This window comes from Aquila chrysaetos, chromosome 20, assembly GCF_900496995.4.
Source record: "Aquila chrysaetos chrysaetos chromosome 20, bAquChr1.4, whole genome shotgun sequence".
NCBI classification, from domain to species: Eukaryota; Metazoa; Chordata; class Aves; order Accipitriformes; family Accipitridae; genus Aquila; species Aquila chrysaetos.
Genome location: NC_044023.1, coordinates 7,148,589 through 7,171,957, shown reverse-complemented (window position 1 = coordinate 7,171,957; position 23,369 = coordinate 7,148,589). Strand labels below are relative to the sequence as shown.

The following is a 23,369-nucleotide window of genomic DNA, read 5'->3' as shown; positions in this document are numbered from 1 at the left end:
CCTTTCTCCTTTCCTATTCAGTCTGAATAGGAAAAATAGTCTGAACAGCCTCTGAGAAGTTAAAAGTTGCCTCAGTTCTGCTCAAAAGCAAAGGACAGTTTAGGAAAAGGACACTCCAAGAAGGATAGCTACAAAAGGACACTAGGGAAAAAAACGTTTAAATGTGTTTTCACTAAAAATCTCTTCATGAAGCTGAAGTGAAATACAGGGCAGCACTAAGCCCCTCTTCCTGCACCCTCCCCCCAAAAAGCTAGCACTCAAAGAAGCCAGTTCTCTCTGATTATGAAACTCCCTTCTTAATATTCTTAGAGTGTTTACTGTAACTGAAGCTTAACAGCAAAAGGGCAGAGTTCAAGAAAAAAAACCAACATTGGCTTCCATGCTCAGGAAATACAACACAGATTTACAGGAGCTTTGCTACCTATATCTAGGAATTACTACTTATTACACACCAACCCCACTCCACTTTGTGGCAAGGTTTTCTCCCAGTCTCTAGTCTCACAACTTTTTGGATAAAAGTTTGCTCTGCACTGTTTCAGCCACTTCTTCCAAAGCACACCCTGCTCTCCCTGGAGAGCAACAGAAGAGAATGAAAAACAGGACAACCTAGGCCTTAAACTGAGCCCAGATTCTGATGCATCATTACTTTATTGACATGTCTGCACTGCTTTAAGATTTTATTTGCACATCCAGACCACTCTCCTCTTAGCTTTGTGACAAGGCACAGCAGACTACTGCTGGGATACACTCCTGCTTGGAGAAGACAGGCACATATCTGGATGACATACAGAGGAGTCCTTTCCTAGTTGCAATGTTTGCTCAGAGACATTAACCCAGGCATGCTGTAGCTGCAACTCAGATATCACGCAGAGTACGTGACCAGATGTGTTATTAACCATTACAAAAAGCTCCAGGTCTTCCCACCCACACTTGGCTTGAAATACTTGAGAAAAATAACTCCTGCAATTATATGCCAGGTAAGCATTTGAAGCAAGTGCAAACAGGATAAGCCAGATGAGACTGTGCTCTGCTCAGAAAAAAAGCCCATATGCCATGAACAGACACTCAGATTTAGTAATCCACCTTTGCACATATAGGCATTTAGAAAATTATTTTCAGAACTGACAGACCTATATGCCGTCCCCAGCTGGACATAATGGAAAGCATCGATCTTCATGAGAAGACTCTGCAATAAGGGATAGATATTTACTGTTAGAATTGGGTAGGTTTACACTGAAATCTTATTTAAGTTTCAAGTTCCACACAAATGACATTCAGAAAATAAAATTCAATATAAACATCACACATCTATGTACTTTAAGCTGCACTTACTCTTCAGCCACTTTTACACACACTTACTCATACTGTGACTTTTTATTGGACTCTCTGGCAAAAGACCATCTTTCTATGAGATGAAGTACCACGGCCTATTACACTCCAAAGTTTGTGGACAGGGATGCAGTTGAAAAACAGAGAACAATGTTTCTGTGACTCAGACAGTCTCTTCTTATCTCCCTTCCAAAAGCATACACATTCCAAAGGAGCTTTGTGTGCACAAGAGATCTATTTCTTGTCACATTTATCTTAAGCAGAACTAAGTGGGCAAGTTTTGGTTTAGAGCGCAGCTGCATTTTCTTCACACAAGAGCTCTCCCCTCCACCACTTCTCCCCCTCCCCAATAGACATTTAAGCAAAGATGTTCGGAAGCACACCAGGCTGGTAACATTAGAGCTTTCTTTGCATTTTTTGTATCAGACTCCCCTATTTGTGAGTCATCCCTTCTCCTCCATCCATCACTCTGAAGCGTAACACAAGTTCTCTGGGCACAGAAAGCAGCCTTACATTAAACCCACATTGCTCTGCAACTTGAATAAGGACACAGCATCAAACTATTTGTCCTGTTTCTACCACAGTGCAAGGTAATTGATTCCACAGAGCCTTCACAACCTTCAGGCACCTTCTTTTATCACGATACCATATCAGTGCAGCTTGTTACACCGTGGGCAGACCTCCCACTAGTTTGGAAGGAGTGCAGGCAAATATGCTGAACAATTTACTTAGACAGGCACTACCCAGTTTTTCGTGTGTTTTGCAAACTCTGATCCTGAGAAAACAGAGTTCTCACCTCCTACTCACTCAAAGAGTGTTTTGCCTGGCTAGGCCAGTCGCCTCTGTGTTTCTCTGATACATCAGTCAGAGATTTGAACAGAGAAAGAAACTTCAGTTTCTCACAGACCTACTTCTTTGTAAAGTCAGAGGCATGAGCAGTCTGCTGCCATGCTGTCACTGCAGTTAGGACAAAAGACACAGGAAAACTCTCTCTGTATTTTTTTTCTTCATTCTCTTTTTTTTTTCCCCACTGCTGGAGAACAGCACACACACTCCAGCCTGTAGTGCCTGCTTCCCTGAATTTGCTCAAAGCTCAACATAAGAAAAGCTACTACAGCGAAGCAACTTTCTCTGCTGTGCTCCCACCTGACTGCAGCAGCCAGCATGACATCACTGGGCAACAGGCTTTCAGGGAATCAGTCCAAAGCACTGAAAAGGGTTAAAGCTAATGCTTGCTAAGAAGCATGCATCTCAAGTAGCTTGGATCTTTTTCCAGGCAGTCCTATTATTCGGGGTGGGGGGTGGGGAAGGCTTCCTAAAGCATTCTCCTGACAAGTCATTTTTATTATTAGAGTGAGACATAGAGCCTCTGCTCCTGGCAAGTACTTGTAGATGCAGGATTGAGGTTTGTTGTTTAAATTTCCTGAAAGACAGAAATGATCACACAAACAAGCTGAGCTTTCTATTAATTAGCTTGTGGAATTAAATGACTTTTAAATTGGCAAGGCTGTTTACCAGAGGTCTTTGCTAGAATGTCTCATTCTGCTAGAGGTTACGCAAACACAAGACATCTTTCCCTTGCAAGGTTTATAAGCAAGAAGAACCTAAGCAATGAAAAACACAGCCACCCAGACTCACTGACAGTTTGGTGATTGATGTTATTGCAAGCAATGACAGAAAGTATTTCCACTAAAAACATAACATAATGGAAGACAAAGCCCAGGAGACTGAACTTTGTACAGCTTACCTTTTGTACATCATAGTGAAGTCCACGTATGGCAAACCCTGGAATGTAGTCATACTTCCCAAGCCCTTCTGGATACTGGGAAGACAAACAGTGACATCGTTAGAGGCATAAGCATTGGGTTATCAACAAAATTATTTCACCTGTTGAGCTGGCTTAGTCCTACTAGTTGTCTCACCCCGGGCATAAACTGACCGAGGAAGATGTGCACTTCATTTTGCCCCTTCAACAAAGAAAGTGGATGAATACAGAAAGATATAGAGGAACAGGATCCCTAAAACTAGTTTCTCTCGTGTAAGGGACACTAGTGAAAATGTAACAGGTTCACTCAGGTAGTGAGGACACTTCTAGTAAGCTCCATTCAATGCATATATTTGGCAAAACAATGACACTGCAGAGCCCCTCTACAAAGAAAGAGATGACAAGAAGAAAATGCACCACCAGTCACTTATTGCAAACAGGGTGTCTGTTATTGGACATGCTATACAGCGTCATCCATATTGACTTGCACATGTCAAGTCCTGTATGGCTTCAGTGTTGGCCCATGGTTCATGTTTATCCATCATGTGTACCTCGAACCAGCAATTCTGTGGGCATTATTTCCATAGTTATGTAAAACAGACCAGACCTTTCTAGACTAAGGTTCCTGTTCCATATTTATAAAACCTCAGGAATGTAGAGCATGGTAAATTGTCTCAAAGGAAATTAATTCTACGTACAGACAAAACTTTCTGCAATCAAAGATTGTGAAACAAGAAATTTGTCTTAATAAAACAAGTAATTGACACATGCGCACAGTGTGGCATTTTGCAAGCACGTCTGGGGCGTCGCAAAGACAGCAGTAAGCTTAATTGAGTGGAAATTCTTAGCACATCATTACCTTGAATTGTTCTATTAGGATGTCTCTGGCAGTGTTGAAAATCATAGAGTGTAGTAAATTAGAATACTGTGCTAATGTGTAATCATAGTCAAAGCCATATATCTCAACATCGCCCAGGCTGATCTCATTGTTAGCGTAGATAGCGGCTGGGTTGAGGAGATTGCAGACTCCTGGTGGAAGGAGATCTAAGAGAAGGGAAAGGGGAGAGGTTAGAGAAACTGCGAGGATCACTGAAATTTCAACTTTTCATTCCGGACCTGACAGCAGCTGCAAGTACCACACAGCAGCAGCAAAGGAGCACAGTGCTGCTGTCGAAGCCTGCTGCTGTTAACTCACTCAAATAATCCTCCCCGTGAAAAAACACACTGTGAAACCTCTGGCTGCGTCTGGTGATGGTGCTAACCACTCTCACAGTAAGACTGACCTTTTGCGTCAGGAAGCCACGAAACAATCAGTGTCCTCGGGTCTCTGGCCTACATGAAGCAAAGCAGACCCGAGATTTTGAAGTGTCAAATTTCTAGCTCACAGCAGCTGCAGTTTCAGCAGGCTCGCCAATGTGAAACGTAGCTGCAATGTATGACCACAAAAACACGTGCCCCTCACTTAAAACTTGAGCAAGACAAACAGACTAACTCTCCTCTCTGAGAAATCTAGATTACTTCAAATTATAAATTTTGAGGTTTGCCTTTTAGCATTTTTTGTTTCTCACAGAAGCAACCAGACTCCACAGAGCAATTCTGCAGGTACCGTTAGGGCTTTTTTTTATTATTATTATTATTAATGGGCAGGATAAACCAAGGTTTTGTACAAACACCAACAAAACGTGAAGAAAAACACACTAAGCTACGCTCTTAGAGCATGTAATGCTGATAGCAACAAGTTATCTGCTTTCCTCTGATGAACAGCTGTGGAAACAGCTCGGTCCTTGTGTGTGGTTTGTCACTTCAAAACAGGGTTACTGTTTAAAGTGCTTATGAATAACACTTTGCTCCCCAGACCATGGAGAAAATGGGGGTTAAGTGACCTAGCAGCTGAACTACCTGTACATCCTTCTTCAGAGCTAGTCTAGAGTGGGGAGAGTTTTAGCGGCACCACAATGGGAGAGACAGGAACAGACCCCCCCCCAGGCTTCCCGCTCCACGAGAGCTGTCCATTGCAAGATGAGAAAGAGCAATAAAAATAGTTCCCTGTAGTAGGTTGCCTAGTCACATCCACACTGGAGGACAGAGAGGGGAAGGAGACATTTCCTCCCTCCTCAAAGACGCGTAATTTTCTCTTTGAATGATAGGAAAAGTGCAGACATTTTTCAGATCCTACACAGCATCAGTGGGTAGGATTTTTTTTCCCTTCCTACCTTAACTTTTGGCTTTTAGCAAGAACACCTGTGCCGGTTCTTTAGTGCTTCCTTGCTATAAAACCAAGTTTCATCTGAATCTAGAACAAAAAAAATATTATTAGAAAGAGATACCAGCCATTCCCAATAAAGACTTTGTCTGGAATGATTACAGAATTTAGGTAAAAGTCCAAGGTACATTTGTGAGCGCTAATCCAAAGAGGTGACCAAAGAAACAGGATTCAGATATATCATAATATTTATTTTTCAGGGGAGAGATGCATTACAAAACATACCCATCCCTCTCTCCTAACTCACTTTCCTTTGGCCTTCAAATGCAATTCACCAGATCAGCTAGAGAGGAATTACTAGAAAAGAAAGCCGTATTTTAAGGCAGGAAGGCTGACTTACTGACTACACAGCAGGAACAAGAGCTCTCTTTCAGTGACTCTGCTGGTGGCAAAGTTCCTGGAAGAGGCTGAAGAGAGCAGATGCAATCAGAGTACTTTCCACTGGGATTTTAAAAGATGGGAAATGTAAATAGGATTCAGATGATCACAACTTTCATCCTCCCATCATAAATGCTCTTTGCACCATAAACAAACAGAGCTTCACTTCCTGTCCTCACCTCCAGATAACTTGTAGGAAGATCTTTTTCTAAGCATACAGTGGGATGTGCAGGGTGTTAGTGTTATTTTTCTTCCTCACAAGGAAAATGACACAACCCTAATCACATCACAGTGCAAATATCATTCACCATTTGCTAACAGCTTTATGACAACACAGTTTGATAGTCTGAAAGCAGCACAAAATACCATTGCCTGAACCCCATCTTTCCTTTCACAGAAGACATGAGACCCATCTAGATTCAGCAACATATGCCAGCCACAACTTTTGCAAGAATACAATCAGGAAAAGCTAAGGGCGCGATACGATTTTGTAACAAGGAAAGCGTAGTCTGAGATTTGGAAGTGCATGAAGCGAGTCTTATCTGTGATCAGGAGCATAAGCAGTAACTGTGCCACAGTATAATTTATGAAGTATATTTTGACCCACTGGATGAAATCATACTCCTCCCTGCCAGCCTCAAACATACAAAGCCTCACTGCTGTACTCTGACAGCCTCCTGCCCACATCATTTTACCCCACTCAGACATTTTGTCACTAACTTACACAGCGTGTTCTCTCTTACCTCATAAAGGCAAAAAAAAAAATGCATACTCTAGCCAAAATGCTTTATCACCATTGCCTCACACATACCACATTCCCTATGCACACTTCCTGGAGCACCACACATCTCCTTGCTGTGTTTCCTATCACACATCACTGTCACCAAAGCAACTCACAGCAGCTTGCTGACAGCTTGCTCTTTCCACGCCATCACCCTCCATCTTAAATTTATAGTAGTTTAAAGTCACTCATCTCCTAGAGAGAAGGAAAAAGCTCTGGGTTTCAGTCCAGAGACTCATGCTACACTTTTGGCTCAGTGTAAATATCCATTTGCAGCATCCTCCTCAATAGAGTGGTAGGTGTCCATCTCCTCTTTAAGCTCATGCAGACTCTCTGCAGGTTCAAACTACCACAGGGAAGAGAGAAGCTGGGAGCACACGCAAGATCAGTTTCAATACAAGAGGCCGAACATGCCTGGCTTACTGAGCCAGGTTTCAAGAAGTTTGTTTTTATGGTTTGGTTTTAGGTTTTGTTGTTGTTGTTGGTTTTTTGGTTTTGTGGTTTTTTTTTTTTTTTTTTTTTTTTAAAGATAATCACCTGGGTGGTTACAAATTCTGAGTGCTTAATCAAGTCCTGGGCTGCAGACTTGGGTGCTGCTGCTCTGCTGACACTCAGCACGTAATCTGCCAGGGATCTTTGCCTCAGTTTGCGTGGCAATCCTCGAGTCAAAACAAACAGATGACACCCTCCAGAAGCCCATGAAGATGCCATTTTTCCAAGAACGATAGCTTTTGCTTTTCCTCTGCTAAGACACTGAAACAGATTGCTGGACAGATATGATAAAATACAGCAAGAAAAAAACAAAATGAAAACCAGTTTGGGTTATTAAAAAAGAACGATAATCCCAACTACTCTTTCCATCTGGCTCCTAACTGGAAAGGGAGACAGTATCACAGTTAGTCACTGTCTACTCAGCATTTCACCCAGGAAGTATGATCTAAGGGAAAACCGCCGTGCATACATCTGAGGACAGTGGGGAAAAAGCAGCTCTTGCAATAGATACAAATGCCTGGAATCTGCATACTTGCACAATTCGCTCCCATTTGCAACTCTGATGGTTTTAAGGGAAGTGTCTGCATATCCGTAGCACATGATGAAACTCAGCAACAAAGGCAGACCACAAGAAAGTGTGTTTGATCTCATGCATTTTTTACACCTGGATGTAAATGCAAGGTAAACACACAACATCTCCTTTATTTTACCACTATGAGGCCCTGAACAGCTGCTTAAATTGGAATATCTTCATGGCTGCACAAGTGCCTCTTCCCAGGCAATAGCCCACATTGTTAGAAAGCAATAACACTCAATCCCCAACATGAGAGCAGAAATGGAAACAAAAGCAGGTAATTAACTGTAAGCAATGTTTAGAGATGCCAAGACACCATATGGCCCCTTCTGATGTGAAAAACGCTCTGGTCAGGAGATGCCAAGCACGTCCTGTGCTTTTCTGAGCTCCCAGGAGTACCAACGGGATCATGCAGGAAACGCTCCTTTTCTCTCAGCCTCAGATCCAGCATGTTAGGGAAGAACAATACAGAAAAAAGGCAACTCACACCCATCTACAGCCTTTGTACTCCCAGAGGTCCAACACAGCAGACAGCTGCACTAATTTCTTTGTAAGACTAGTAAGGAAAAGAACGATACTGAAAAGCAGATGGCCACCATCCTCCACGTTCTTCATGAATCAAAAAGTTCCCTTTGCTCACACTGACTTGCTTTCTGAAGACAAACTGCCAGTTTTCCTCCCTTCCAAGTACCTCTTTATCCTTTTGAACTGTTGTTTTGTACCATTTCCTGCAAAGCACTCCAACTAGCCGAAGTAGATGCCTCTACTAAGAGGGTAGGAAGAGGGAAATATTACTTAAAGAACATTAAAGGGCAGAGGAACCATGTTAAAAGAGTACTGAAAATTACTCCGGACCATAGTCTTAAATTTATGCCATTATGCCTAAATATTGTGGGATTTCTCACCAATGAAATCTGCATGAACCAAAAGCAGCATTAAAAAATACTTTTTGATTCCAAAATGACATTTTTTATATACACAAAGGCACTAGACAAATGCTGCTATAAGAGTTCTTTACAAGAAAAAAATGTTTACATTTAGGAAAGCAGAACTGGGAGGTTAACATAACTGGTCGCACTTCCAGTTCTGGCTGCTAATTGTCATACCCAGTCCCAGCTCAATCTGTAGATGCCACAACTAGTGAAATGTGCACACTCCCTAAGCGATTCACAGGGCATTTATTGTCATAGCACTAGACTGATTTCCTCGTTTGGCAAAGAGTGAGGCCCTTAAATCTTTGTGCCTGCTTGAGATTAGCGACACAAGCAGAATCAAAATGTGCTAGATTGCAAAAACCAGCTCTGCGCCACACCAAAATCACCAATGCAATGATCACACAGGGGTGTCGTCTTCTCTCCCATTTCCGAATGTGATGGGCACACGTTGCTGACTGCAGCTTGCATTATTTAGATGCAAAGGTATCTCTTGATCCACACACACTAAAGAGAGCAAGGACTACCTCTGAGCTACACCCTCAGTGTTATCAATGCCTAACCATGTTCTTGCTGCCTGTAAACTTGTCTCTGTTCTTAGTAGTTCTCACATTTAACTACACTCAAGCTTGTCATGCAGAGGCAAGAAGTTAACAGTTATTTTAAAGGTTCCTTAGGAAAACTGATTTATTATAGCCATGCTTACAAGTTTGAAAGATCTAGGAAAAAACATACACACTTGCTTACAGCCAAATCCTCACTCACTTGCCAGTTCCATTCAGTTTCAGGACTGGATGTTTCCTAGAGTGCAAGACTTCAGACATTGCTTACTGAGAGAGCATATCAGCCTTCCTTGACACTTCAGATGTCATTAAATCAGAATACAGCAAGTCTTGCTCAACACCACCCCTCTGACAAATGCGATTATACTTTTCCTTTTGGCAGAGAAAAAAAAAAAAAAAGCACATTAAGTGGAAGTAGTAGCCTCAAATTATTACAGGTAATGAAATTTGGTCCTAAGAGTCAGTGTTGTAAAATGTAAGGGGGAATAATGAAGAGAATGGCTTCTCTTGAGCCAATGCTAAGGGGAGACTTTACCTCAGCAGCACCTTTGTGGGCTCTGGCCACCAAACCCATACCACCACTGAGCTTTACTGCACAGAAGCTCTCATTCTACAGAGCCTGCCCCACCCAACTCAGTCAGCATTTATCATTGGAATCCCCTCCGTGCAAAAATGCAACATTGCTCTATAAATCAGGTCCTAAGCAAGAGCTGGTTCGAAAATGCACAAGAAATTCTCCTGGCAGAGACCTCTCTCCAAAACCAATAGCAATAACTGACAATACAGGACAAAGGACTTCACAAAGGTGGAGTTTCAGAGAAGGAAGGAGAAGGTGGCACCACAGGAGTCTTCTAAAACTCAATGCTGATGAGTATTGAGATGTGACGATGTTTTCAAATCCATAACCCAGCCACAGACATTCACTTTTACATCAGAGTTAGAACAAAGAACAGACTGATGCCCCGTTTTGCACAACTCAGTTTAGTCGTCAAAGCAACAATTAAAACTGATGTGGACCAACTCTGTTTATGTCTTTTCTTGACAAGACTTGAATAACAGCACAGTCTTGAAATTTTGGCTTGAGGAGCTATTCTTTAAACAAACGAGGGCCTTCTTATTCAACATGTCTAATAGTTACCTGAAGGTTTGTAGAGTCTGCTCTGTAACACATGGGCTACTTCACCGAACTTCATTTTGTATTTAGTCCTGCTGACTAGTTCTCCACCTCAAGTAATAACTATCTCTTGCATGCCAACAAAGTGCAACTATGTGAATACAAACTTCACAATCCATCACATAGTGAAGTGAGCATTTTCCCAAGAGACCATGACACAGTCTGTTAACACATCTAGATCTATGGTTTCAATACCATTATGGAAAAGAAAAAAAATGCCTTTGAGGATATTAATGTCCAAACACCATTACATGTCGTGTGAGTTGGAACTTCTTTCAAGTAGTGGGGCTAAAACCACAACTCAGTCTTGGAGCAGGGAGTTAACACAAAGCTGTTGTCCTCTGTCAGCACCCTGTACTGCCTTCAACAGCTCAGGCAAAGGAGCTCACATCCTGCAAGAGCTGGAATGCAGCAGGCTGAGCACCCAGTGGATCGGCGGCCAATTCCTTTACATTTGTGCATCATGAAGGACTTCAGATTTTATGTCAAATCTCGTGTACTGGAAGGTGGGGGAGGAAGGAATGACAGAACTTGCCAATCTCAGAACAGTGAGATGGTTCTTCCAGATGCCTATGGCTGGCTGCTGTCCTTCTCCAAACCCTTAGATAAACAAAAGCTAACGGAGAGCTATTTGACACCAGAGGCAAAGTGACGCTTCCTAGCTCTCTACGGTGCTTACCTTCAGCATTCCAAGAATCAAGAAACCATCAGGGAAAAGTTCCCTGCCCTTATGCCATGAAAGCTACTTTTTCATATTTTTAGGAGAGTTTAATACAGTGGAGGTCTGCTGCTGCCAAAAAGACCACAATCCTGTTTTACACATGGACGGATTTGGCATGAGTTTTCTCCTTGCTTAGCAAGATTTCAACATACCTGATGGAGCCAGGTAACTTCTTGGTCAGAGGGGCAAAAACACACGTGCACAGACGCACACATGAGTAAAAGGTGTTTCGCAAACTGAGCTCAGGATCAGGAGACATCCTAGCAGCTGTAGCATCAGTCTTCTCCACGCTCACCCTTGTACCAATGGAGAGTTACAAGTTGGACCCTGGACTCCTCACCACATCAGTCAACATGACTGTCTATTTGTTCTAGTCTAACCACGTTTTGGTATGCCAACCAACGGCAAATTAGAGAAAAATGCAACAAGCCCTTCATTTAAACCATTCACCACGACGATATCCATGCTAGGGCGGCCGGTTGTTTAGAACCCCACGTACTCTGCGTGTCCTGAAACGCTGAGACCAGCTGAGGGATGTTCACAGAGGGAAGCCCACGATGGGGAGAGGGAGACCGGGGCCAGATTTCAACAGAAATAAAACCCTCCCAGAGGGCCCCGGGCGATGGAGGCATGTGGATGGCATTGCCGGGGGGGGGGGGGGGGGGGGAAGGCTTCTAACCCCGGCAGAGGCACAGCAACGGGCACATCCCCAGTTCTGCAGCGCGGGGAAAGGCACCAGGATGCAAAGAGGGGGAGAAAAAAAAAAAAGAGGGAAAAAGGCCAAGCCCGGCAGGACGTGGCAGTCCCAGCGCCCGGAGGCGGCCCTTACCGTAGACCAGCTTTTTCATCTCGTGGTACCTGGCCCACAAGTAGGTCTTGGTGTCGGCTCCCTCGGCCGGGAGGGGCTGGCTGCCCGCGGCGGGGCCGGGCTCGGCGCCGCGCCGGGCTCTGCCGGGGGCCGCCGGGTGGTGGTCCTTGGGCTGCCCGTGGCCGCCGTCCCCGGGGCACTGGCTGGCTTTGGGGCGGCAGCTCTGGCAGGAGACGGCCACGGCGAGGAGGCGGGGGGCCGCGCCGCCGCCTCTCCTCAGTGCCGCCATGCCCAGCGCCGCCATGGTCCCGCCGGCCGCCGCCGCCTCGGGGCAGCCCGCACACGGCCGGGGCTAGCTCCGCTCCGCTCCTCTCCTCGTCGCCCCGGCCCGCGGCAGACACCCGCCGCCCGGCCAATCCCCGCCGCCCGGTGCGAGGGGGCCGGGCCGCGCCACGCCTCGCCGCGAAGGGAACGGGGCGGCGGTGGTGGAAGGCGGCGCGCAGCGGCTGCCGGCGGAGAAGGGCTGGGGGCGGCGGGGGCCCGGGCGGGCTCCGCTGGCCGCGCTCCGGCCCCTCAGGCGGGGGCGGCGGGGGGGGGGGGAACGGGGGACGGGGAGTGGGGGGCGGCGGTGGTCCCCCGCTGCAGCCCCGCCCCCCGGCCCCGCCCCGGCCAATCAGGCGAGGCGAGCCTCCCCTCAGCGGGGTCACGCGGGCACGGACCACGTCCTTCCGTTCGGGCTGCCTGCGGGCTCGGGGAGCCCGCGCGGGAGGTGAGGGGCGCGCGGCACCGCCGATCTGATTGGCCGCGCCTTCCCTCGCCCGTGCGAGGGGGGCGGGGGGAGCGGAGGGGCCGCCACGGCCGCTCCGCCGCGGGGGGGGGGGGTGTGCGAAGCCGGTCCCGGGCGATCCCCGTGTCGCCCCTCCACCGGCGTAACGGGGACTAAACCGGGGACCGCGGCCCCGCGCCCGGGGCTCTCCCACAGCGGGCTTGGCCTCCCGGTCGCGGTTTGACGGCGGGGGCGCTGGGGGCCGTTGTGCGTCCCGTTCCGCCCCTCACACGCCTCCCCCCGTTTTCTTCTTTGTCCGCCAAGCGCTGAGGGCGCCGGTCCCGCCCCGGCCATGCTGGTGAGCAAGAGGGTGAAGCGGCTCTTGCAGCTGGTGCCCGGGAAGCGGCGCTTCGGCGTGTACAGGTTCCTGCCCTTCTTCTTCCTCCTCGGGGGAGCGATGGAGTGGTTCATGATTAACGTCCGCATCGGCAAGGAGACCTTTTGTGAGTGAGGGCCGCGCCGGCGGGGGGCGGCGGGAGGAGGCCCGCTCCCTGCTGAGTCATCACTGCCCCCCCCCCCCCCCCTCCTCCTCCCCCCCCCCCCCGGCGGTCCCGGCCCCGCCGCGGGTCTGACCCGGCCCCGTGTGCCACAGCACCTGCCGGCGGTGACCGCACCGGCGCTCCGGTTCCCCTTACCCAGAACAACAACGAGTTAGCGGGGTCTGGTGCGGGGGGGGGGGGGGGGTCCTCACCTGGAGGACTTCAAAGATAATCAGCAAGTCAGCCGCTTCCCTCTTTAGTACAGGATGGGACCCTCCAGACTCTGCCACCCTAGCAGAAGACACTGGGCAGAAACAAACAAACAAAAAAAGGGTTTAGAATACTAAATTAGTTTCGTTTGGGGTTTGTTTTTTTTTTTTTTTTTTTACGTTGGAAAAAGACTCGGGGTCTTTTGAGGGGTCGTCAGAATTTAAATGTAGGTGTGGGTTCATCTGAAACGTGACTTTTTTAATTAGGTAATTGAACAAGAAGTATGAAACTGAGTGCCATTAGCTACGTTCTCATGACTCATTTTCTAGAAGCTGAAGCATTTAGTTTTAATGTGGCATTCTTCCCTTTTAGAAGCCTTGCTAGAAATCTTTGTGTACTTCAGAAAAAGGATCAGCTCTACTGTATGTTATATGGGAATATTCTCATTTTCATGGGAAATTTAGCTGAGTCTCCTGTAGAATAAAACAGCTTGATACAATTTCCATAGCTGACAGACTCGCTGCAAACAAAATTGCTTCGCTGCTCACTTCTGAAGGTGTGGGTTTGTTGTGTTTTTTCAGTTTAGTAATTTCTGAGGCATACCTGTATAGTAATAAAGTCAGGTTAGAAACTAAAGCACACTTGTGTAGCAGCCGTTATATTTCAGCTTGAGCCTTATTTTCCTGAAGAAAAAAAAAAAAAAAGCTATGCCTAAATGATACTATACTACAGTAACAATAATTGTGCAGTTTAGCCTTATTACTGCTCATAATCCATGCAAAGTGACAAGGTACAAGACTGATGAGCTTTTTTTTTGTCAGTGAGAGATTTTATTTGGTGATGGATACTTGGGGGTTATCAAGGTGAGGGGAGGCAGGAAGGACAGCTAGGAAGACTATGAAGGTGGCTATATTCCCGTGTTTTGTGTTGTGTTTGGTTTTGTTTTTTTTTTTTTTAAAAAAAGGCAAAAAGCTAAAATACTGAAGCCATGCTGGCAGTCCTCAGGTATTGACTTTGTGCCTATAATTTAATTTCCATTTGGCTTCAGCTAGTTTGGACATTTGTATTTTTAATCACCCTCATGGGAAAGTAGACAAGAAATGACTGTATCACACTGGAAACAGTTTTCCTATAAAAACATTTCATCAGGACTGATGGGAAGAACTTTAGCCTGGATAGGAGGGAGAACATTGAGCTATTTTTAAGTGGCAATAAGGATTTGTGTTGGCTTGAATTTTCAGTTGCCTGTTAGTGTCTGCAAGAGAAAATTGGATTGAAATGTTTAAAAAGAGATGACCGGCTTCATACATTTAATATTATCTTGCACTTGGAAAACGCTAATATAATAAAATCTTTTTCTGGCAGATGACGTTTACCGTAGGAAACGATCTGAAAGACAGTACGAGGCAAGGATGGAAAAAAACGAATTCTAGTTGAAAGGTTTCAAGGGGAAGGTCCTGAATGCTTCAACTGTACTAATACCAAAGAAGCATTACTGCCACATTGATGGTAGGGGAAGATCTTGTCTGCAAGATGAACTGTAATTGTGAAATACGCTCTCAGATGGTTGTGGCAGTTTGTTCTTCCTCCATCTACTTCGTATCTTTAATATTTTGTATTTAAGCCAAATACAGTAGCGAAAAGTTCATTGTACGTAGGCCTCTGCCACTTATTTCATGTTTGTTTAGTACTTTTAAATAAACTAAACTGAGTAAACAGAGTCTGGCTACTGCTTTTCTTTGCTTGATGAGACGCTGTTCTTGTGCCAAGACCAATGGGAAAGAAATGTTACATATTGCATCCATAGCATCTTGGCACAATGGAAATAGTAATTTTTAGTTAGTTTCCTTTGTACTGACAGAGACTGCTCTGGCATCTGATTTGTTTTCTTTCCAGTGTGACATAATTTTAACTAGATAAAAAGAGGACAGACTTACTGCTCCGTGTTTACTCAGCCCACACTGTTTGGAAAGTCATCCGTGCATTCAGGCTTCACTGCCTACAAGTGCTGTAATACCCATTGTTGCTACTCTAACAATTAATTGAGCTGAGGGCTTTGGGGGGAAAAGTCTGATGGGTTTATGTGGTAACAGGCACAAGCTTAGAGGAATGTGCAACAGTAGTCCTAGCAAACCTGACTTCTGTTTGCAGGACTCCTGTATCCCCAGAGAAGGAAAACGGAGCTAACTACTATAACCTGGACAGCTTTTAAAGTTTTGTTTTACTCCCTTAACACAGTGACACTAGCTCTCAAGTGCGTGGGAGCATGTAAGTGGCCATGTTAGGGTGACTGATGCAGTATTACCAGTGAAGATCATTTATTAATGAAATTTGTTTCATTTCTGAAGGTATGTGTATATGTTGAGGGTTCCACAAAGAAGCCAATTCTTAAGTTCAGCCTAAAAACAAACCCAAGGGAGTTCATACACTTACATGCATTCCTGTGCTAATTCCTAACAGCCGTTTTCCACAGAACTAAGTTTTCATCAACTAAAGAGACAATGGCTGTTGTGAAGATGTTATGCTGCAGGTACACAACTTGCAAGCAAAGGGTAACCACTGTACTTTGTGTCGTGTCTTCCAAGCACTTGATCTGGAGGACTAGTGCTACTTGTGTTTTCAGGAGATAAAAAACTGACAGAGAATTAAAGATGTGACCGTGCCACTGCATATTTTGACTGGACAGCAAATGAATTACTTGGGGAAAACCTCTATTTCAGAAGTAATAAGGATTAGATTTTGACTTTGGTTCCGAGGTAGAGCCCAAGTTCAAACACTCACGCACAAGCTTCTCTTTGCAGTCACAGAGCATTCCACTGAACTAAATCCTGACTGTAGCAATACAATAAAGAATAAAGCATTAATAAAAAGCCAGATTTTGAAAATTATCACGCTTTAGCTCCATCTGCCTTTACTTCTTGAGCCTTTTGGAACTCTCTCCTGCTGGTTCTTTGTTTCCATAGAGCAAGTAAGTTTTTCAATATCCTTGCTTTTTTTTAAGAAAAAGCCTCATGCCCTAGTTACTTCTCAGTCCTCAGGAGCGTGGTATGAAAACGTCCTGTGGCTTCCCTTAGCACTCCTGTAATAATAGCAGAGTGTTTCACAGACATTGGTGAGTTGAGGCCAAATTTTTCACATCAGAGCTCTTATTTTGCAGCACTGTTTCCCATTTGCAGCTGAGAGTGCCAAGCATGTCTGGAAGATATCTTAGGTGTCTCCAGCTAGGTAAACAGAAAGAGACAGGCTGCAGTCACTCACAAGAATTGTGGTGTCAGGGAATTCTGCGACACTGGTCTTTGTGACCAGTGCAGGAATAAAATCGTCCAAGTTGGCATTGTACGATTTCAGATCTGTTATGTAAGAACACAGATCTGTTATGACAGAAGATGAAGCTTGACATTAAGAAATCTGAACTGTATTCTTGATTCCGCAATGTGTTTGCTAGTGCTGATCCTTCTGCATTCGATTTTGCCAGTCTCTTGCTAACGCTGGAAGTAAGAGTGGCTGTAAGGCCCCAGTGCCCAGCCCATTCCAGTACCGAGCCCACGTTGGGATCTAGTATCAGTTTTAATCTACACCCAATCTTCAACAACCAAGGTCTTCATCTGGTTTCTCAGTTTTATCCCTGCTGATACCCAGTTCTGTGGTCTTTGCCTTCCCCATCTTCTTTCCGGCTCACATTTCCCTATTTCCTTCCCATCCTCCAGCTTCCCCCTCTATCTGTCTGCTGTGGTGGTGGGCAACTGGGAGGAAGTGAGAACTCTCCTTCGGCTCGGAGCTCAGGCTAGCACTGGGAACACCGCTGCTTCTGTTATGCACTGCGGGAGCAAGCCAGGAACACAGCTCTCATTTTAAGTGCTGCTGAGCCCCTGCCAGTTCTGGAGTTGAGCACGTCCATTCCTTCTTCAGGGAGTTCATCTGGTGTCAGCCCAGAATGCAGCTTAGCATCTACGAACAGCGGTCTCATATGTTCACTTTGCAGCGGCCACAGTAGGAAATTCTGAGAATTAGCAAAGCATTTCTGCTGAAAGCTTTCCAAATTGCAGAAGTCAGGCCAATATAGGTATCAAGCATGGAAAATTTCAACTTAGTATAAGCAGCAGCAGCAGTAAATAGTCATCTGCGAACAAACAGCGATACTTGTGTACAAGCAATGCTGCTCACCACTCCAGCATTAGATAGGGAACCATTTCATGACCGATTCAGAATGATTTTGTGGAAAGAATGGATGTTCGTTGATTTGTTTCCCTGCTGTTGTGCACCCAAAGATGCTGCCTGCTGAAAGACCTGTGGTGAGCCAGGGAAGTACTGAAAAGAAGTTCCAGTAAAGAAAGTGTCTATGTGCCCAGCCTGTACTCCTCCCTGGCATAGGGGTGCAAGCAGAGTTTTGTCCCAGCTCTTCAACAGTAGAAAAAGGAAAAAATATTAATCTGTTAGGTATTTGTAAACTCTTCCCTGGAGCAAAACTTCTACTATCTTCAGTGGAGGCGAGATTTTGCTTTGGACTTCACACACACATACAAAACTGTACCTGCGCTCTGGTTATGGCTAGCCCCACCAGGTGCTTCCAAGAAAGGTGCAAAAGCCTGCAACAGGCACTGGTGGGATGACTGGTCCCAAGGAATTTCCTTAAGTTATCACTGGACATTGGTGCTTGGCATAAAGCGTGAGGATTAATTATAGTCCTCCCAAAAATCATCCAATGGAAACTGAATTTGGACACTCCCTGTAGAGACAGTTGCACAGACTTCATGAAGGACTAACCATCCTTCACCCTTTTTGTCCAAGGCTTTCATCAAGCTTAGCTTAACCTGGGCTGAGCCACACCGGTTACTCATGTTGCTGTGTAATCCAGTGCATTCTCCTCCATTTCTTTTCCTGTTTCTCCACTGCCTCCTTTAACAGATGATAATCTGCACGGCCAGATTTCTGCACTGGATTTCTGATCCCTTTTGGCACAGGAAGGACTGACTGTAGGAGACCACCATGTCTCCGAAGCCTGACAGAGACTGGGAATCTCTTTATCCAGGATCACCAGATCCTACTGCACTGCAGCAGCTGTCCTTTTGTTTCTTTGCATGATGGTCAAATTAGACTTGCTGGAAAATGCAGTAAGCAAAAGGGATATGAGGTTTATTTTATTAATAAAAAAATTTCACATATATCAATGAATCAGATCTCATTTCTTACTTGATGTTCAGAGTACCCAGACATTTTGAAACACTGCTCCAATTTAGTGCATTTGCAGCCAAGAGGGAGCTACATACATCTGTGGATGATCTTCAGTATCTCAGTCTGAGCAAAAAAAGATGTACAGGATGATTAGAATTAGTCTCGTCTGTGCAACTGCACTATCAAATTTTAGAAAGGTGGAAGTTCTGTAAAGGTGGCAGCCTGCATGAGAGGCAGCGTTTATCCCCTGGGTCAAAGACATGAATACGTGTTAATTAAATATAATGCTATCTGCTCTGCTCTGGTTGTTTAAATACCTCTTTGTAAATTTTATGGCAGAGGCACCTTGAGACTTAAGAGGTTGCTATTGCTTAATTTTTCTTGCAGTTTGTGGTATTAAAGAAAATTTCTATCCTGGTTTCTAATTTTATTGTGTAAAAGATGCTTTTTCCATATTACTGTTCTAATTTCCTTTATTACACAGCTACATAAAAGACAGTCCTGAACCAGGTTAGCTTCCAGTATGAAATTAAGGCTTGCTGTTTATTTTCAAAGCAATTAATGTGTGGGCATCTGGGCCTGACCGAATCTTATCATCTCCACTCAGCTTGTTCCCAATGCGTCACATATTTTTCAAGGTTTAACTGTTCATGCTCCTTATGGCTCAATTTTCAACCATATTTTTCAGCATCACTGTTCTTATTACCTACCAGGCACCTCTTGAAATACACAGGACAATATAAACAGGATTCTTTACCCACGCACAAGCATGCATGTACCAAGGACTTAATAAAATCTGGATCAGCAACAGCCAGAATTACTTGAAATAAAATCCTAACAAAAGTCTTGATGGGACACTCAAACCTGGTTAATCCAAAACACTTTGCAAACTATTTTTATTCAAATTAAAAAGACTCAGGTAAACAAAGTGATGGTACATACATGTTATAAACCTGGTTAGCAGCTTAACCTTCAGGAGTACAAGATCTAATGAAAAGCCAAGCATGGATTAACCAGGTCCGAAAACATATGCTGAAAAAAAAAAAAAAAAGTCACCAACATCAACGTTTTGTATTTTTACACAAACAGTAAATTTTCTCATGGAAGGGAAGGACTGAGGAAGAGAACAAATAATTATTAGTCACCTCCAACTGGTTTATGAAAATACCGGTCCTAGATTAATCTGTTTTCCACTCTCACAGAAGCCAACCATTTCCCATACATACTTTTATTTTAATATGAAAGTTTTGTTCACGCCAGTACAATGAACGGCAGTGGAAAACAAATGAGGGGTTCAAACACCCACAAAGAGAGAGAAAAAGAAAGACAGACAGACATGTCTTTTTTTTTTTTTTTAAACCAGAGTCAGAAAACAGTTTCTTTTGCTGGTTTTGAATTCTAGACTGTAGCCATTATATCCTAAATTTTACTGCAATCGACTGAAATGCCTCCAATATACAGAGACATGATTTTGAAATAAATAAACAAAGCTTAAAATAATTGATTAGGGCCAGCCCAGTGGCTTAGTGGTAGTGCTCTGCACTGCCTTGCGGGAGGACCCAGGTTTCGTTTGCACTTCCAATCTCTTGCTCCTGGGCCGGAAAGAGCAGCGAAAGTAGAGCTTCAGCTGCTCGGGCAGGAGAGAGCCAGTGCTGCAAGTCTGCTCATCACTGACCTTCAGATAAATTAAACATCTGAGTTATACAGGCTCCAAAGGGAGTCCCATCCAGTCCTCAAAAGAAAATAAATAAAACAATAACTTAACTAAAATCCATCCCAGGTTCTTTGGTGTAATTTTTGTTAATGCTGAGAAGTAGGAGAATCTGGTGGTGTATTAGTACAATCATTGATAGTTCCAAATACTCAAAAACTAGGATTTGCTGCCTGATTCACTTCAACGTCCCGTCTTTGTGGCTAAAAATTGCAAAGCCTACGGTAATTTAATCACATTTTAAGATGATACTGTATATATGGGGGTGGTCTAAGACTATTCAGTTTCTACTTTATTAAATAAAATTGATAATTTACAAAGGCCAGTAAAGAATTTCTGTACCACAGGTGTGCTACTTGTAGAGTTCAAAATTGTAATTTCCCTATATGTTGCTTAATTCCATTTTCTTCACGTCCATTGCACATCTGATCTAAACTGTCCTTAAGTGCCTATTTGTAATTACATTGTTTTCTGTGCAATGACTGGAGGATTGCAATAGGAGAGGGAGAGGAATTAGCCAGTAAAATTAAGTAACAGTTTATACTTGCACGTCACTTCCCTCATCAGTATTAATTACATCAGCAAAACAAAACCCAAGATATCCAGTATTTGAAGAAAAATATTTAACCTTCTGCCAAATATACTGAAATGAAAGTGTTCTGTACTATTAGACTTTAAAAAACATTTCCACATGATGAACATCTCTAGCAGTAAGACGAAGTGTATCAGTAAATCAGTTCTTTTGGACTGAGTTGCAGTGACCACGTTCCTGCCAACAATTTTTGCAAATTAATAGAGCTTTCCCAGTTACTTAATGCAATCCAGAAGTATTAATTCTTTTTCTAAAATTAAATACATTAAAGGATTTACCTTTAAACAAATACCTTTGCAGTCCGAAAGGTTGGTTAGTAACGAGGACAGATAAGTCTTTAGCAGAAGGCAGCCACAACCTTGAAATTTGGCAAGAAGAGTCTATACCTACCTTACTTAACTTAAAAAAAAACAAACCAAACCAAAACAAAAAACCCCCAAATCCTCTGAAGGCTGCAATGCAAGTACTCTATTTCTCCAACATACTCGCTATGCTGAACTTACACATACCGTACAGTAGTATTTTACTTTAAAGTTAATTTAAGTGTCAAATTTTGCATTGCAAAACTTTCATTAAGGTGAATCGATACACTTAAAGAAAGCATATAAAAATGTCTTACAATGCCCAATCATTAACAGAATATGTGTGAATTTAAAAACATCACGTTACTTCACTAACAAAACAACTCAACTTTTCTTCTCCTCTAACTTACCTTTCAAGACCTGAACTGGTTCGAAGTTCTGCATGCCTCTCCCACATGCAGACGGAATTGCTTAGGGAGGAAGCTTCCCCTTCCCACTGCTCGGTGTTAGGGACATCACAGAACCCCCAACACAGGTCACGGTAGATGAAACATTTCACCTTCTAAGCACATGCCAGCACATGTATTCTGTTACTGATTTAGGATCGCAACGGCCTTGGCTACACAATTAACTGGACGGGATTGGACAACATTAGTGGTCAAGACACCCTCGTCCTGTCCACGCTAGCACTTCCGTGATTGCTGTGGCCCACTCAGCTGCCTCAGTATTGACTTGAAATGTCATTTTTCCCTAGCGTCAATGCACATCTTACCTTTAGCTTCTTTTAAGAGATCCTCCCTGTTCACATCCAAGCAAGATTTCTGCTGGAAGTGGCTAGCACACACAAGCACATGTACACACATTCTTCTAAGATGTAAACTATGACTAATTTCACATTCCACTGTATCAATCTGTAAATACTTTGTTTTCTTTTTTCTTCTTTTATATAAAAACAATGGCATCCGATTCTCAGCAATAAAGTATAAGAAAGATGAATCCTTGACTACACTTAACCAATTATGAAATCGCCTTTCAAACAAAGGAAACATATGCAAAAATCCGTGTATTTGATAAAGTCAACTTAATATAACAAAAAGTGAAATATGCTTATTAAAAGTGTCCTTATATAAAAATGGTCTTGCAATGTACAGTAAAATGCAATACAAATTATTGTTGGTTATCTCTTCCCACCCAGTAACTAAAACAGCTATTGTTCCACAAAACTCCTTATATGCCGGTATCAAAGAAAGAAGCAATTATGCGACTAAACATTTTCTATGTTGTATGCCTGACGGATATTAAGGGTGTCTCGTAGCATCAAGTCTCGCAGACGCCATAATGCATCAGCCATTGTGGTATGAGCCCCTTTACTTTTCAACCAGTGTGAAGGGAGTCGGCTCTCTTGTTCTTTTGATAAGTGGACATCTCGTCTTCGTGCTGGAAGGTCAAGAAATGGTCCAGTTATCTACTGGCTTTGATATTTACCACAATTTTTCTAGAAAAAGCTGAATGTAATTCTACAGTATAACTTTTACTCCTAGTATTTAAGCCCATACAATTGATTCTTAGATTTATACAACATCAATGGAATTAGTCTACCGATAACATATATATTCCCATTCTGTTGATTTCTTTTTAATAATTACTTGCATGTGTACATTTTATTAAGTAAGCAGCAGATTTATTTAGCATTTTTCATAAAAGCAAAAGATATTAATGGTTATGAAGAAGTGTGTTCTGTGTGGAAACATTCCACTCTATCAAAAGCCTTACCTGCAAGGGTCTGGTCCCACTTGCTAATACTATTTGATTCAGCACTAAGCCCCTCAATATATTTCAGATACGCTTCAGAATGAAGAAGCCTCTGTGTCTTTGGTGGAGGGGAGACGAACATGGGAGTTGTGGGCTGCTGCATAACTGGCTGACTCGCTGGGCTCTGGCCGGGATACGGAGGCGGTGCCTGCTGTCCCGGCGGGCCAAGGATTCCTATCTGCAATGACAAAGTAATGGAGAGATCACATTTCGGGGAATTGCAGGGAAGCCAGTTCACATGTGTGCATCAGGTCATCCTCATACAATGGAGCTTCAAAACAGGTTATGAGCAAAGGCGTAAGAAAATTTCCCTGGAGGACACCCACTTCAGCCAGGGCTATCTATTGGGGTCAGTGAGATGCACAGAGAGAAGTGCAAACAAACCATATTCATATTTAACAGACAACATTGTTCATATTTCTAATCTATGTAAACATACTCTGATTACTACCACCATTTCTCCTCTCTCCTATTAATCTTAATTA

At 43.8% G+C, this 23,369-nt stretch overlaps 3 protein-coding genes across 20 annotated transcripts in view; 1 reads left to right on the top strand and 2 right to left on the bottom strand.

Moving 5' to 3' along the window:
• NT5DC2 (5'-nucleotidase domain containing 2) overlaps nt 1-12,308 on the bottom strand; it is a 30,830-nt gene extending 18,522 nt beyond the window's left edge. The window contains exons 1-4 of the mRNA XM_029996077.2: nt 11,802-12,308; nt 3,954-4,138; nt 3,077-3,151; nt 1,131-1,186 (exon numbers count right to left, since the gene is read on the bottom strand). Coding sequence (XP_029851937.1) covers nt 1,131-1,186; nt 3,077-3,151; nt 3,954-4,138; nt 11,802-12,084 — 599 coding nt within the window. The 5' untranslated portion in view covers nt 12,085-12,308. The remainder of the gene's footprint in view (nt 1-1,130; nt 1,187-3,076; nt 3,152-3,953; nt 4,139-11,801) is intronic.
• A 130-nt stretch (nt 12,309-12,438) lies between these two features.
• Nucleotides 12,439-15,015, top strand: SMIM4 (small integral membrane protein 4). Its single transcript, XM_029996086.2, has 3 exons — nt 12,439-12,549; nt 12,871-13,049; nt 14,661-15,015. The coding sequence occupies exons 2-3, from the start codon at nt 12,899-12,901 to the stop codon at nt 14,726-14,728; spliced, it is 219 nt and encodes a 72-aa protein (XP_029851946.1). The 5' UTR covers nt 12,439-12,549; nt 12,871-12,898; the 3' UTR covers nt 14,729-15,015.
• Nucleotides 15,016-19,346: 4,331 nt separating this feature from the next.
• Nucleotides 19,347-23,369, bottom strand: part of PBRM1 (polybromo 1) — an 80,485-nt gene continuing 76,462 nt past the window's right edge. For all 18 annotated transcript variants that reach the window (XM_041118821.1, XM_041118820.1, XM_029996053.2 and 15 more), the window contains 2 exons: nt 22,846-23,062; nt 19,347-22,509 (listed from right to left, as the gene is read on the bottom strand). In XM_041118821.1, coding sequence (XP_040974755.1) covers nt 22,337-22,509; nt 22,846-23,062 — 390 coding nt within the window. In that variant the 3' untranslated portion in view covers nt 19,347-22,336. The remainder of the gene's footprint in view (nt 22,510-22,845; nt 23,063-23,369) is intronic.